The sequence below is a fragment of the Ovis aries genome, chromosome 21, assembly GCF_016772045.2.
Source record: "Ovis aries strain OAR_USU_Benz2616 breed Rambouillet chromosome 21, ARS-UI_Ramb_v3.0, whole genome shotgun sequence".
Classification (NCBI taxonomy): domain Eukaryota; kingdom Metazoa; phylum Chordata; class Mammalia; order Artiodactyla; family Bovidae; genus Ovis; species Ovis aries.
Genome location: NC_056074.1, coordinates 37,552,755 through 37,566,273, shown reverse-complemented (window position 1 = coordinate 37,566,273; position 13,519 = coordinate 37,552,755). Strand labels below are relative to the sequence as shown.

The following is a 13,519-nucleotide window of genomic DNA, read 5'->3' as shown; positions in this document are numbered from 1 at the left end:
GACATCCACAGGAATCTAAGTTATTCCCTTGGTTTCCTATTCTCCCCATGCTTGTCTTTCTGTGTGAAAGTGTGAGGAAGCTGGGGGTGATATGCTTTCTCTAATATAGGTCACCCACGCCTACTGCAAAGCAGCTCCTACCCCTAAGTGTATCCCAGGACACAGCATGAGCTGATCGAGGCTTCCCCCGGGAAAGGATGTATTCCTGAATGGGGGGTGGGGAATCTTAATCCATGAGGAGCGGACATCCTAGACTACTTCCTTCTCTGCCTTGGCCTTGGTCCCACTTCCGTCTGTCTTTCCTTCCCTTGGAAGGAAAAGGCTGCTAGAAAAAGTATTCTGGGGCTTTATAAGCCTCTGCCAAGGCTGAGCCCAGGAGGCGCTCGTGAGACAAGCCTCTGACCGGGCAGCTTGCTGGCTGGACCACTACGAGGGGTGGTAAGCGAACCAGGGGCGGGGACATAAATCCTAGCGGATGTGACAGAATGAGCCTGAATGGGAAGTGGGAGACTAGCAAGCCCCAGTTCTACCAGGAAGCCAAAACTGAACAACTTAGGGCTTATCCAACTCCTAGGGAGAACGAGAGCCAACCAAGGAACAGCACCCACAAGCCGAACGGTGCGGTAATTGTCATCACACTTGTGTTTCCGCTCCGAAGCAGCTTCCACTAGGCAAGCTGTAGGGACCTAGATTCTCATAAGACCCACGCGACCGGCGCCTACTATATCGGCGTGCTTGCTGGGGTTCCCTTGTCCCAAGATCCTTGGTTATAGCCCCCCGTGTGTCTTCACCTGGATCGGGTGGACGTCGGCGTCCAGCCTCCGAATTGGGGAGAAGTGGGCATCGAGTTGGCGAGGACATGGGCAGCCATTTTGAGACAGATGAGCACGGAATGGACCATATTGAGACCGCTGGGTGCCTGGGGCCGCCATTTTAAGTATGGGCCCAGCGGAGAAGCCCCGTCCGGTGAAACGCTGTGACGTGCGGCCGCCGCATTGGCGCGGGCCCCATGGCGGCGGCCATCTTGGAAGGGGCCTGCTGTGGGCGCGGCCATCTTAGAAGTAAAGCCGGCCCCTCCTCAGGAACTGGAACCGAGCTCCTCCCCTCTCGCTGGGTCCCTCCTGTCTTCGACTTCCCTCGGGAATCCCTTCCTAAGTTCACCCGGTTCGGTCTGTTTTCTTTTTCATTTGTCTTCATTGCGTTCTTGTGTACGTGTAGGCGTGCTCTCTGTAGCCTCTGAGTGCCTGTTTGTAACAATTCTTCCACTTGAGACCCTTTCTTTTGCTCTCCATCCCCTCTAACCCGACGGATCTCTGATCCTAGAGAATGTCTAACGCGCTTTGACTGGCCTTGTTCCCTGGTTATGGCAAGCTTTTCTACCTACCCACCACCAAATCTATTGACTGATGAGCCTCTCCCGCCAAGGACGGTAACACAGGAGCTGTCCTCTGAGACTCTGGATGACTTTATTCTTCACATGGCTTTAGCATCCCAATAGCTCCAAGGTGAGACTGAGAGCAAGCACCCAGCCCATCCCTCTCTCCATTGTCTGAGCAGGTCACAGAGGGAAGCCGGCGGGACGCTGACAGAGTCTGCCAGCCCTTCTGTGGGTGGAGCTACGGGTGCCCCGAGTCACAGGGTGCTTTGGGTCCGCCACAGTGGGCGAGGAAATGGAGTCAGCAGACAGGTGAGGGAGGGCCTGGGCTTCAGATAACCTCACAGGGTTGGGCAAGGGCTAGGGGTGGGATGCAGGGATCCTCGGGGGCTCACGACAGTTACTGACATAAATAAGGAAGGGCCCGGGAGAGGGAAAGGTGAAGAGTTGTGAAGAGGAACAGGGCAGCTCAGAGGAGAGCACAGAAGAATTTCTTCTCCCGGAAAGGGTTCTCCGAAGTGGGCACAGGGGTGATGAGGGGATCCTCACAGGCGTGGGCATCACAATAAGTCATCAGGTCTGCTGCTGCCTTGGACACCTGGGGCACAGCCAGGAGGGGAATTGTTAGCCAGAAATCTCGAAGGGGGCTGCAGCCTCTTTCCCCAAATAGATTATCTTTTGCCATCTTTAGGACTCCTTAAGATAGTCTTCCCTCATCACCCACAGAGACCTGGAGCCAGCTTTCCTTACAGACACCAAGACTCCTTCCATGATCTCAAGGAGTCAGTGAAAGAAAGCCTCTCTTAGCCTAAGGTTTGGACACCTAGGTACAGCCTGCCAACTAATGGGATCCAGGGCCCCACCCACCTTTATCCGGCACAAGCTGGCTTCAATCTTAAGCTGTTCCACCATCTTGCGGGCTTGCCCAATACTCATAGTGCTGTTCACAGGGGTCTCCCCTTTCATCCTGGAGGAAAGAGACAGCTCAGAGCGTGCTAGGGGGCCCTGCACAATCTCAGCTGAAGGCCCCCTTCCCCCATTACGCCTCATCAATCATTGCAAGGCTGGGTCGTATGCCCTAATATTTTACTCCCCTCTTATCCCCAACCTCCCTGGCCTTTCTCATCTCCCAGTTCCTCAGCTAAGGAAATGGAGAAGTGGAATGAGATGCTCCCAAACTCCTACGAGGCCTCGGCTTCAGATCATTAAACATATGAATGACTTGAAGGCTTTACAGCCCTCAAGCTATCTGTATTCCCAGTTCTGAAAACCACAACTAGAAAGAGCCCCGCCCTAATGAGGAGGGCACATAACCCCCACCTGCCCCCTTGAACCCCAAAGGGAGAAAAACAGGATGCTCCCTACTCACCTGAGGCCACTGGCAGCGACAGTCCTGGGGAATCTGATCAGTGGGGTGCACCAAAGCCTTCTGCCTGAGATGGGTGCCCCACCTAGCAGGGAGTTGCAGCTGAGAGTATCTGACGCAGCAGCAGAAGCTGCTAATACAGAGAAGGCCACTGGAGAGGGTCAGGTCAGAGGCCAGTGGAGGGCTGGTCCCTGTTTCTGCAGCTCCAGCACTGGCTGATACCTGAAGGATGAAGGATGCTAGAAGGAGCAGCTCAGATCCTGGCACATACCAACTGTCTGGCCAGTGGGGGAGCCTGGCTGCTGCCTGCAGCCCCTGTGCACACCCCCACTGTTAATGTCTCACTGCCTGTCCTTCCCCATTGCAGGCATCCAGAGTCTGGGCTAGAGCTCTCCCCAAAGGAGCTGGAAGTAGCTGAGTCCCAGGCAGACACCCCCCTGAAATGGGGTGGTCTGGACCTGTGACAGCCCCTGCAGTGAAGTCAGTACAGACTGCGTGAGACCCTGCTCATTTGAAATTCTGACATCAGCTGGGCAGTCGCCCCCTCTATCCCTCCTCCCTCTACTCTGACACAGCATTTAGTGCCTGAATCTTCGTGTCTCTTCCAGGGACCCTCCATTCCCCATATCCAGGAAAATGTGATGAGCTACAGGTTTCAGCTTCTAGATCACCACTTAACGTTCTAGCTACAAGTGGAAAATCCAAGGGCAGCAAGGTCCATCAGAAAGATGTCTGAAGAAATGGCAGACCAAAGAGAAGAAGAAGCTGGGGAAAAAGAGGCATGCAGAGACCAGATCAAAGGATCCGACAAAGAAGAGGTAGGGGAGAGTCGGTGGGTGTTTCTGGAAATAGATGGGCTTACTGGATGCGTGTGTGTGTATCTGTGTTGGTCTGAGAGACTGCCTTTTACGTCTGCAGCATTGTGCGTGGTGCTGTGGGGAGTGCAAAGATGTGCGCAACACTGACCCTACCCTCTGAGGGATCTTGTTTGGGGTGAATAGACACATACAAAATAAAAGTGCCACCCGCTAAGACCTAGTCTAGATAATGCGCTGTGGGAACTCAGAGAAAAAGTCTGATTAGGGTCCGAGGAGGTCGATGACACGTCTTTAAATCTGGAGACAAGTCACGGGCCTGAAATGCTACCACTCTTGTGAATAGGGGCCAGCCAGCTCCCCGGCGCATCACGCAAAATTCCCAGGTACCTGCAGATTGCAACGTTCCCGGGGTGAATGCTCTTTGCTTTGGAAGCCCACAGGTCCAAGGAGATGTGCGCAATAAAAATCAGCGCCCGTTGGACGCCCGCCTCTCCCTCTTTTTGGGGTTAAATGACTGATAAGGTGTAGGCGGAGTGCCGCGATTGCGGCCTCGAGGGGCTGGCTGAGAGGGATGCTGCTGACTCATAGCATTTCGTGGAGCATATCTTGGAGCCTAGAAGGAGATGCCTATCCGCTTTGGTTTTGGTTACCAAAAGAGGAGGGGGTAACGGACCCCGGGGAAGGAGCGAGCCCGGCGCTTGGAGGTGGGAAACTGGCCTCCTAGAAGGCCCCGCCCCCTGCGCTGGGCCCCGCCCCGGACGAACCCCGCTCCCCTGCGCTACAGAGGCAGTCGGCGGAAGGGGGCGGGACTTCCCTGGGAGGCGGAAGAGCCTTCTCGCCGTTGCCCTGGCAGCGCGCGCGGCTGGTGAGTCTGCGGAGCTGCCGCTGCGGGCTGGATGGTTTCTATGGTGGTGCGGTTGCGTGAGGGCTCCGGGCGCCGCGCCCGTCACCGAACCGGAGGGGTCTGGCGGGGAGCGGCCGTTGGCCGCAGGACACCCTGCCCGGCGTGGGGCGCGGTCTTGTCTGGGAGCGAGCGCAGCTCCAGAAGGAGAGAAGCAACTTGGGAAGCAATAGTGGCTGCGGTGAGGTTGCTGGCTTTGAGTCCAGCTGTGCGACCTTAGGCAAGTCGCGAACTCTCCGTGCAGCCACCTCGCAGTGTGGAATCGTGTGTATAAGTCCGCCTTAGAAGAATTTTAAGGCGTTCATCCTCTGTATGTGACCATCAAAGTGGCCTGTCCTAGAATCAGGTGACCCGAGGATGGGTTCAGCTGAGGAACTCTAGCACAGGGGGGTGGTGAGAAAGCTCAGTGGAGGAAGGGAAGAGATAATTGGCTGAGAAACACAATCAGTTGGAGAAAAGCCATATGAAACAAAGGCTTTGCTATGTCTTGCTGTCTCTGGTTCCTCAAAGCCTTTCTGGTCAGCGCGTCCTTTTTGTCCTCACCTCCCCCGTGAAACAAGCCATTCTTTCCCCTTCTCGGTCTTTTTCTAGGAACCACCAGCTGCTTCGTCCCATGGCCAGGAGTGGCGTCCAGGTGGCAAAGCACCTAGGAACCCAAAGGCTGAACCTGGGGCCAGACCCCCTGCACTCCCCGTCATGGTCAATGACCCACCAGTACCTGCCCTACTGTGGGCCCAGGAGATGGGCCACGTCGTGGTGGGCCGTGCCCGCAAGCTGCTACTGCAGTTTGGAGTGTTCTTCTGTACCATCCTCCTCCTACTCTGGGTGTCTGTCTTCCTCTATGGCTCCTTCTACTATTCCTATATGCCGACAGTCAGCCACCTCAGCCCCGTGCATTTCCACTACAGGTGAGAAGGGTCTTCTGTCAAAGTAGAGGCATCCCGCGAGAGAATTGCTGCAAGCACCGTTGGCACTTTCTGAGGAAAACCCTCTTACTCAGAGAGGAGGACACTTGAGCCTAGTGCACTTACATTGATTTATAGCCGGCGGTTGGGGCAGGTCTGGGCTGGTAGGGCTCTAGGGTCTTAATCCTGTCTCCGGTTAACTGAAATCTGGTTTCAAAACAAAACAAAAAAAAGCCCTCTCCTAGACTGTTATTATGAGGGTCAGTTCACTTTAGGCTGGATCAGACCTCTCTGAGGGCTACTGTAGACTTTTGAGCTAACCCAACCTCTCAAGTCATCTCAGAACTAATCTGGCCTTCATTAGAGAAGATATGAGGAAAGCGGTATTTGCCTTTCACATTACTTCTTCCCACTCCTGATTGTCTGCTGCAATAGAGCTTATGAAAACAAGGCGTCTGGGTTCATAAACTCCCAGAGTCCTACTTGTCTGAGTCCTCAGTTCCTTCCCATTTTACAGATCCTGCCAAATTCTCTCCCCTTCTTTTAAAAATGACTACAGGACCAATCAAGAGGTGCTGTTATCAATGGTCCAAAGTTTGTTTTTTTTTTTTTTCTTTCCATGTCCTGAATCCCTAGTCATGAGCCATAATTCCTAAGGCACAGCTGTTTAAATTTTAGGAGGCATGGATCTCATGAAAGCTATGGCCCTTCCTGTCTGTCATAAGAACCTACTTATTGATACATGCCCATGTACAATTTTGCCTACAATTGGAAAGGTTTGTGAGTAAAGGGTTTAAGAGTAAAGATCATCTGTGGGTCCCTTTGGAGGAGTTTTCTTGAACTAGGGCCCAGATCAGAACTCTGGAATCAGAATCTAGAAGGGTGGTACCTAGGAATCTGTTTTATTTTTTTAGGAATCTGCATTTTTATCAGCTTCCCAAGTAAGTCTTTAGAAACACTTAAGTCTGAAACTATTCAACTAAGTGTCCATAGGTTCCCATTTAAGAATGTCAAGCTTCATGAGAAGAAATAAACACAGGTAGCAGGAAGAGAATTTAAAAGACTCATTCTAGTGTCTTGAATCTCCTGGCTGTACTTCTCCATCTCTCTATAACAGAAGGAATGCCTGTTCTGGAAGAAAGGATGGGGGACAGGAAAGGGAGTCCCAGGGGCCCGGAGCTGTGTGGATAAGACAGACAGACTATAACTTAGCAGAATATCATCCTTATTCTCATTTAGGACGGACTGCGAATCCTCCACCTCCTTACTCTGCTCCTTCCCTGTTGCCAATGTCACACTGGCTAAGGGTGGACGTGATCGGGTGAGTATGGGAGCTGAACAGAGGTTTCATTAGCGCTTTGATGACTTGAAACAAGAACACTTTGGAAAGACTTAGGTACCAGGGACTGAGTAACAGAGAGGGAACGGAAAGCTTTCAAGGAAAGGGAGGTTAAAGAAAAATTGAAGTCCAAATGAATTGAATGGGTTATTCTTCTTAAATTGTTTCAGCCAGGCCATATCTGCTGGATAAGGGATGTTTTAGATCTAAATGAACTTAAAGAAACCAGTTATCTCACTGAACTAGGATGGAATCCACCCAAGAGTTTTGAAAGTGTGTTACTAATTATGACACTACTAAGAGATACACGTAACCTTCCATTACAAAGGGTACTGTGCCAAAGGACTGGCCAAATGCCAGTATATCTTCAATAAACCTGAAAGCCCTGGGAAATGCAAAGTGGGAATGCATCCTTCTTTATTAGGCAAGTTGGTGGAAGCTCTGCAAAAGGGTAGGATCCCAGAACACTTCAGAAGGACCTTGGAGGATCAACAGTGTTTCTGATCACCAGAGGTTTTTGACTTGACAGCAGCAAAATGAAAAATAATCAGTGGTCAGACTAAAAGTTTAAAAATCATTTGAAAATGATTTTTCAAAAATTGTACTTGGGGAGGATACTGACCTGAAGATAGATAATATGAGGATAGAAATAAATGGTCATTCTGAAGGGAGGAATGTAAGCTATAGAGTTTTGGACCCCTTGGGGTTGACAATACAAAAAACCCAGAGGACTGTGTATCTTGTGACATATTCCAGTGGACTACCAGAGTACCACTATCCAGAAAGCTTAGCAGGTGGGATGAGTGGATCCCAAATGGAGATTTCAAAGTGGTGAAGCGGAGAATTTCCTGGCAGTCCAGTGGTTAGGACTCCGCACTTTTCACTGCCGACGGTCCTGGTTCAATTCTGGTTCAGGAACTAAGATCCTGCAAGTTGCACAGCATGGTCAAAAAAGAAAGTGGTGGAGTGGAGTGTTGGGCACTGGGAGACAGAGGGTTATCCAGTTCTGCTACTCAGGAAAGTAATGTGGAGAGTTCTATAGAATATTCTGTGAAAACATTGGTTCAGTGTGTTTTTGTGGCTCAATAATAATAATAAATGGAATATATTGAGAGGGGAGTAGAAACAAGGCTACGGTACACCCACACCTGGGGTGGTGCATGCTGTTGTGTGGCTTCCTGTTGTAGATCATAATGGTCGGTGACACAGGGAGCCTAAAACCATCGGGTACCAGGCTGCTGGGTGAGCAAGGAATGGAAGGATGAAGGGTGAGGCCCAAGTTCCCCAATAAGTAAAGCAGGTTGATCATTTCATTGATTTCTGGTGAACATTTTTGAATGAGTGAGTGAAATAATGGGTCTATTTTGTGGGTAACAGCTTGTTTAGAAGTAGATGTTGTCCTGCTTCAAAGAGCTCACAGGATTGATGGAAATCTCTGCATTAAGTAGCAAAGATGCAGTTCCTGCATTTCAGAAGAATTTGTGAAGAATTAGGTCTTCTGGAGACTATGGTGATGGTGAGGCTCGAAGTGGGAATGGAGGAGAGTTCTCCGTCAGGCAGACAAATGTGAATAAAGGCAAGAGTCCTTCACAAGACTCTGTTTTTTGGATCCCCTTGGAGGAGATGACATAATTACTGGCTTAAAAAGAAAACATATATATATATATATATATATATATATACACACACATATATGTATGTATATCAGTTCAGTTCAGTTGCTCAGTCGTGTCCAACTCTTTCAACCCCAAGGACTGCTACACGCCAGGCCTCCCTCTCCATCACCAACTCCCGGAGTTTATTCAGACTCATGTCCATTGATTTGGTGATGCCAACTCTTAAATAAATAAAAATCTTTATTGCTATATAATTCAAATAGTATACAAGTCACCCATTCAAAATGTACAGTTCAGTTGTTTTTAATATATTCAGAGCTGAGCAACCATCACCATAATCAATTTGAGAACATTTTCATCACCCCAGAAAAAAAACTCATACCCACTACCTAGCAGTCACTCCCCATGTCCTTCTTGTTCACCCAGAGAACTACCTGTTTTCAATGTTTCAAATAATTCAGTGAAGCAGCTAGCTTAGATTCACCTGGCCTCTACATGGGGATAGGACTCTCATGGAATCCATTTTTTTCAAAACAGTTCAGACTGAAGGGACTTCCCTGGTAGTTTAGGGGTTAAGACTCTGCACTTCTAATGCAAGGGGTGAAGGTTCAATCCCTGGTCGGGGAACTAAGATCCCATATGCTTCACAGTGTGGTCAAAGAAATGAACAACAACAAAAAGGTAAAAAATAATAATTCAGACTGAAAATAAGAGTGTATATAAAGAAAGATTTTGATCAGTGGATTTTCACCTGTTACTCTAGGGATAAAATGCTCAAAGTACCTTCACAGCAATAAGTCTAGATGGTTCACTATTAGGGTTGTGTGCATTCATGCTAAGTTACTTCAGTCGTGTCCAGCCCTGTGGAACCCTGTAGACTGTAGCCCACCAGGTTCCTCTGTCCATGGGATTCTTCAGGCACAAATACTGGAGTGGGTTGCCATGCCCTTCTCCAGGGGATCTTCCCAGCCCAGGGATCGAACCTCGGTTGGCAATTTGATCTACCAGGGAAGCCGTCACTATCAGGGTTAGGGCACTCTTTTTTTCAAAAAAATTTTTTTAATCCATTCCCTCTTTGGTTAAAACCAAAAGCTTTACCATCACCCCTGTAATCCTTGTGAATCACCCTGAGGGGGTCATGCACAGGATAAGCATAGTCGAATAAAGGATTAGAGGAGTATAGGAATGGTCAGGAATAACTAGGGTATGTTTGGTGGCAAATCTTTAATCTTTTGAGGCTAATCCCAGTGAAGATGCTTTCCCACTGAGTCTCAGGGTTCTACCAACAGAACTAAGGTAAGGGACCCAGAAGGACAGAGTTACTGTGGGAGAGCTGGCTAGGGAAATGGTGAGTACTTCCGGCACTCTGCTAATTAGTAATGTAAGTGAAGGCAGGCTGGGCCCGAGGGGATGGCCTCACGGGGACAAAGAGGCCTGAGTCACAGATGGCCCAGTTGGCAACATGATGGTTCACTTTTGGAAAAGAAATATGACACAGCTTTTCTCAGAGTGATTCAGGAGTGTAGATACTGAAGATCTCAGAAGTGGGAGGGATCCAGCTACCAGAAGGGGGCAGCAGGTTCTTGGGAAGAGGGAGATTTGAGAGGCCTGTTTTGATAGCGGAGGAAATTGTATTTGGAAGGGTAGCCGGGAGGTGGGACAGGGACAATGCAATTAAAAATTTTTTTTGAAAGAGATGCCGTCCACCTTGGGCAGGTACTGATGTATGGACAGCCTTACCGCGTTACTTTAGAGCTTGAGCTGCCAGAGTCTCCTGTGAATCAAGATTTGGGCATGTTCTTGGTCACCATCTCGTGCTACACCAGAGGCGGCCGAATCATCTCCACCTCTTCACGCTCCGTGAGTGTTCGTGGCCTGTCTAGGAGTTGTGGAGAATGATAACAGATGTCAGAGTATCTGGGTGGGGCTTCAGGAGAAAACATTCTGAGGTCGCAAGAGGTGTCAGTTCACCAAACCAGATAGATGACCCTTCCTGCCCACCCCCCCCCCCCCCCCCCGGCCGCCAGACATCCGATGAGCACATCCATCTTTGAGTGGAGCCGCCCTGAAAATGGGCTTTTTTGGAGCCAAACAGACCAGGCTTCAAGTCCTCACTCAGAAACATACTAGCAGAGGGCCAACTTACTTAACCCCTTGAAGCAAATATAGTAATAGTAACTCCCTCATAGCGAGACTGGTTTGGATTCCATGAGGAAATAGTGGGTGTTTAATAAATGCTGGACTCCGTTCTTAATTGTCAACAGAACCGTCTCATAAAGCAAATTCCTGAATGTCCACTTGGGAGAAGAAAGCCTCAGATGGTACACTGGTCTAGATTATAGCACCGTTCTGGGGAAAGGTAGATGACAGATGGGGTGGGGCTTCACCTGGTAGGCTTTCTTAGAAGAGGAGACTTGTATTGGAATAGAGATGTGGTTGGGAAGGGCAGGGCAGGGATGTCTTGAAACTTTCGAAATGATGGGATCGAGACTTGGGGCATGGTAGGAAGTGAGAGGGACTAGGAGACCTAAGGAAGAAGCTGCCTTCGTGCCCTGCTCAGGGGTGGCTTTGAGGGTAGGCACCCATGCCCAGCCTCTACTCCCTGTTCAGGAGTGGTTTTGAGGGTGAGCGCCCGTCCCCAGCCTCCCTTCCCTGGCCCTGGCAGGTGATGCTACATTACCGCTCAAGCCTGCTCCAGATGCTCGACACACTGGTCTTCTCGAGCCTCCTGCTGTTTGGCTTTGCAGAGCAGAAGCAGCTCTTGGAGGTGGAGCTATACCCAGAATACAGAGAGAACTCGGTAAGGAGAGGAGAGGAGGACAGGAGACAGCCCTCCCCACAAGCCCAGAATCTTCCCCGAGGAGCTCCTGGGCTTGGGCAGGAGGGACTGCAGTGGAGGCTGACAGCAGGCCTCAGACTGGGCTGGCACGAGTGGCAGCAGGGTTCTGGCCTGATGTGCTGCCACCCCTGCCCTCCTGCCCGCAGTATGTGCCAACCACCGGAGCCATTATCGAGATCCACAGCAAGCGCATCCAGATGTACGGAGCCTACCTCCGCATCCACGCCCACTTCACTGGGCTCAGGTGAGGCAGTGCCCACGTGGGCTGGGCAGCTCTCCTGGGGCTGTCCTTAAGAGGGTCCTACGCAGAGGTGACAGATTTTACCTGGGCTACAGGTTTTCAGCCCTGGCTGGACATCACATATCAGGAGCCTGGGGAACTTTTAGAAAATTACCGATGCCTGGGCCCCGCCCTCAAGACTAGGATTTGTTACGGTCATATCTGGCTGCCAGACTTTTTTAAAAAATATTTATTTACTTGGCTGTGGCAGCTTTCAGTTGCAACTTGTGGGATCTCATTCCCTGACCAGGGATCAAACCCAGGCCCCCTGCTTTGGGAGTGGAGTATTAGTCATCGGACCTTAGATAGGGAAGTCCCCAGCCATGAGACTTTCTGAAAGCACCCCACGGGGAGACCATGTGCAGTCAGAGTGGAGAAACGTTCTCTTGAACCACTGGCTCAGTGCGCAGGAGGCAGAGGGTGGAGACCAGCTCTCGCCAAGCTCTGGTGAACTGCCCTAGAAATTACTTCTGAGAAATGAGAAGGCTGGCACTCCCTGGTAGCTGCTACTCCCCTCCTGCCTACTCCCTGCCTCAGGTACCTGCTGTACAACTTCCCGATGACCTGCGCCTTCGTTGGTGTCGCCAGCAACTTCACCTTCCTCAGCGTCATTGTGCTCTTCAGCTACATGCAGTGGGTGTGGGGGGGCATCTGGCCCCGACAGCGCCTCTCTTTGCAGGTCTCAAAGGACCCCTTCCTCTCCCCTTCATGGTTCTTCTTTGGGGAGTGGGCCGGGACGTGTTGGGGGCTGGGGCAGAAGGGCCCAATCATTCTGGTGAGGGAAGGCAGTCCTTGCTGCTCAGGAGTTTCCCCTCCACAGGTAAACATCCGAAACCGAAAACGTTCCCGCAAGGAAGTCCAGCGAAAGACCTCTGCCCATCAGCCAGGTAGAGGTGATGGCTGGGGGCTGGGTGAGGGGGGCCTCCTGCGCCATCCAGAATGAGGCTTTAGGTGCTCGCCTACTAAGCTGAAGGTCAAGAGAAAGGCGGAATGGGGTGAAGTTGGCACTGCCATCCAGGCACAGCCACCCTAGTCCTGCCCTGTTCTCTACCCCCTTTGGAGGCACAGGGCCCCAAGGCCAGGAGGAGTCCCCCCAGCTGTCACCCGTTACAGAGGACGGTGAGAGCCACGCGGATCCCCCTGGGACAGGTACGGTGCAGCTGCCCAACCCCCTTCCTGACTACTCCTCAGTCCTCCCCTTTAGCCTCCTCCAGACTGACCTCTGCCTTCCCCCCTGGGGCTGCAGAAGGCCAGCTGTCCGAGGAGGAGAAAACAGATCAACAGCCCCTGAGTGGCGAGGAGGAGCTGGAGCCCGAGGCCAGTGATGGTGAGGGACCCTGTGCGGCGGGAACAGGTGGCGGGGGGAGCATGTGAGCAGGGCGGAGGCCACCCTGGGTGGGGGCGGGGGTCCCTGGTCTGGAATTTCCCCTTTGGGATTTGGTTTTCTCTCCCCTGGCCCAGGTTCAGGCTCCTGGGAAGATGCAGCTCTGCTGACGGAGGCCAACCTGGCTGCCTCTGGCTCTGCCCCTGCCCCAGAGACCGTGGGCAGCTCGGAGCCCTCTGCGGGCTCTGTCCGACAGCGCCCCATCTGCTCCAGCTCCTGAAGCGAGTAGGGCCAAGTCCCCACATTCTGGCCCTTTCCCACCTGCTCCCTTTCTCTCTCTGGGGCTCCCCCAATAATAAACTATTTTCGTGCCAGCTGCCTCCCTGACTCTGAAGTGGATTCAGGGTCATTTAAAAACCTGGTGTTCCCCAGGCATTCCCCGCCCTGACCGGAGGAGGTTTTCTTGTCAGGGGCCACAGATGCAGAAGACCTCCAGGCCCTGGACTATTTTAGGCACAGCTGTTTTCATTCATCAGCCTGGAAGTCCAGGGAGTAAAAACCTGCCCACTCAGTCCTCTCCCTCTGGGGAGGGGGATAGCAGAGGGTGGGGCTGCAAAGCTGGAGTACATCATTCTGGCCTCCGCACCCCTCCCTTTCTCAATCCGTGGAGAGGCAGAAGACAGGAAATGACTGCCATGGATGTGGTATGATTTTTTACCAGAACAGCATTTCGTGGCCCAGGCCCCATGCTGTCCG

At 51.6% G+C, this 13,519-nt stretch overlaps 2 protein-coding genes across 15 annotated transcripts; one reads left to right on the top strand and one right to left on the bottom strand.

The window, feature by feature from the left end:
- Positions 1-291: 291 nt before the first annotated feature.
- Positions 292-13,143, top strand: BSCL2 (BSCL2 lipid droplet biogenesis associated, seipin). Of its 14 annotated transcripts, none has more exons than XM_060404039.1 (13): positions 1,088-1,169; positions 1,558-1,687; positions 3,350-3,559; positions 5,052-5,368; positions 6,605-6,686; positions 10,037-10,180; positions 10,986-11,120; positions 11,306-11,403; positions 11,977-12,118; positions 12,260-12,326; positions 12,508-12,588; positions 12,686-12,766; positions 12,901-13,143. In XM_060404039.1, the coding sequence occupies exons 3-13, from the start codon at positions 3,470-3,472 to the stop codon at positions 13,041-13,043; spliced, it is 1,380 nt and encodes a 459-aa protein (XP_060260022.1). In that variant the 5' UTR covers positions 1,088-1,169; positions 1,558-1,687; positions 3,350-3,469; the 3' UTR covers positions 13,044-13,143. The 14 variants fall into 14 exon arrangements, with proteins under 14 accessions (XP_060260023.1, XP_060260017.1, XP_060260020.1 ...); XM_060404035.1 differs by having other exon boundaries at positions 12,260-12,327; positions 12,500-12,588; XM_060404040.1 differs by lacking the exons at positions 1,088-1,169; positions 1,558-1,687 and adding an exon at positions 292-438.
- GNG3 (G protein subunit gamma 3) lies at positions 1,450-2,958 on the bottom strand. Its single transcript, XM_027960102.3, has 3 exons — positions 2,745-2,958; positions 2,243-2,342; positions 1,450-1,973 (listed from the first exon to the last, which is right to left on the bottom strand). The coding sequence occupies exons 2-3, from the start codon at positions 2,339-2,341 to the stop codon at positions 1,845-1,847; spliced, it is 228 nt and encodes a 75-aa protein (XP_027815903.1). The 5' UTR covers position 2,342; positions 2,745-2,958; the 3' UTR covers positions 1,450-1,844.
- Positions 13,144-13,519: the final 376 nt, after the last annotated feature.

What these genes read in the sequence shown, in the direction of transcription:
- GNG3 (XM_027960102.3), bottom strand. Translation starts at nt 2,341, where the DNA reads ATGAAAGGGGAGACCCCTGTGAACAGCACTATGAGTATTGGGCAAGCC. An exon ending in CCAGCTTGTGCCGGATAAAG is followed by an intron (nt 1,974 to 2,242) that starts GTGGGTGGGGCC and finishes GCTGTGCCCCAG; the next exon opens with GTGTCCAAGGCAGCAGCAGA.
- BSCL2 (XM_060404034.1), top strand. Translation starts at nt 3,470, where the DNA reads ATGTCTGAAGAAATGGCAGACCAAAGAGAAGAAGAAGCTGGGGAAAAA. An exon ending in GCCCACTTCACTGGGCTCAG is followed by an intron (nt 11,404 to 11,976) that starts GTGAGGCAGTGC and finishes TCCCTGCCTCAG; the next exon opens with GTACCTGCTGTACAACTTCC. An exon ending in ACCTCTGCCCATCAGCCAGG is followed by an intron (nt 12,328 to 12,499) that starts TAGAGGTGATGG and finishes TACCCCCTTTGG; the next exon opens with AGGCACAGGGCCCCAAGGCC.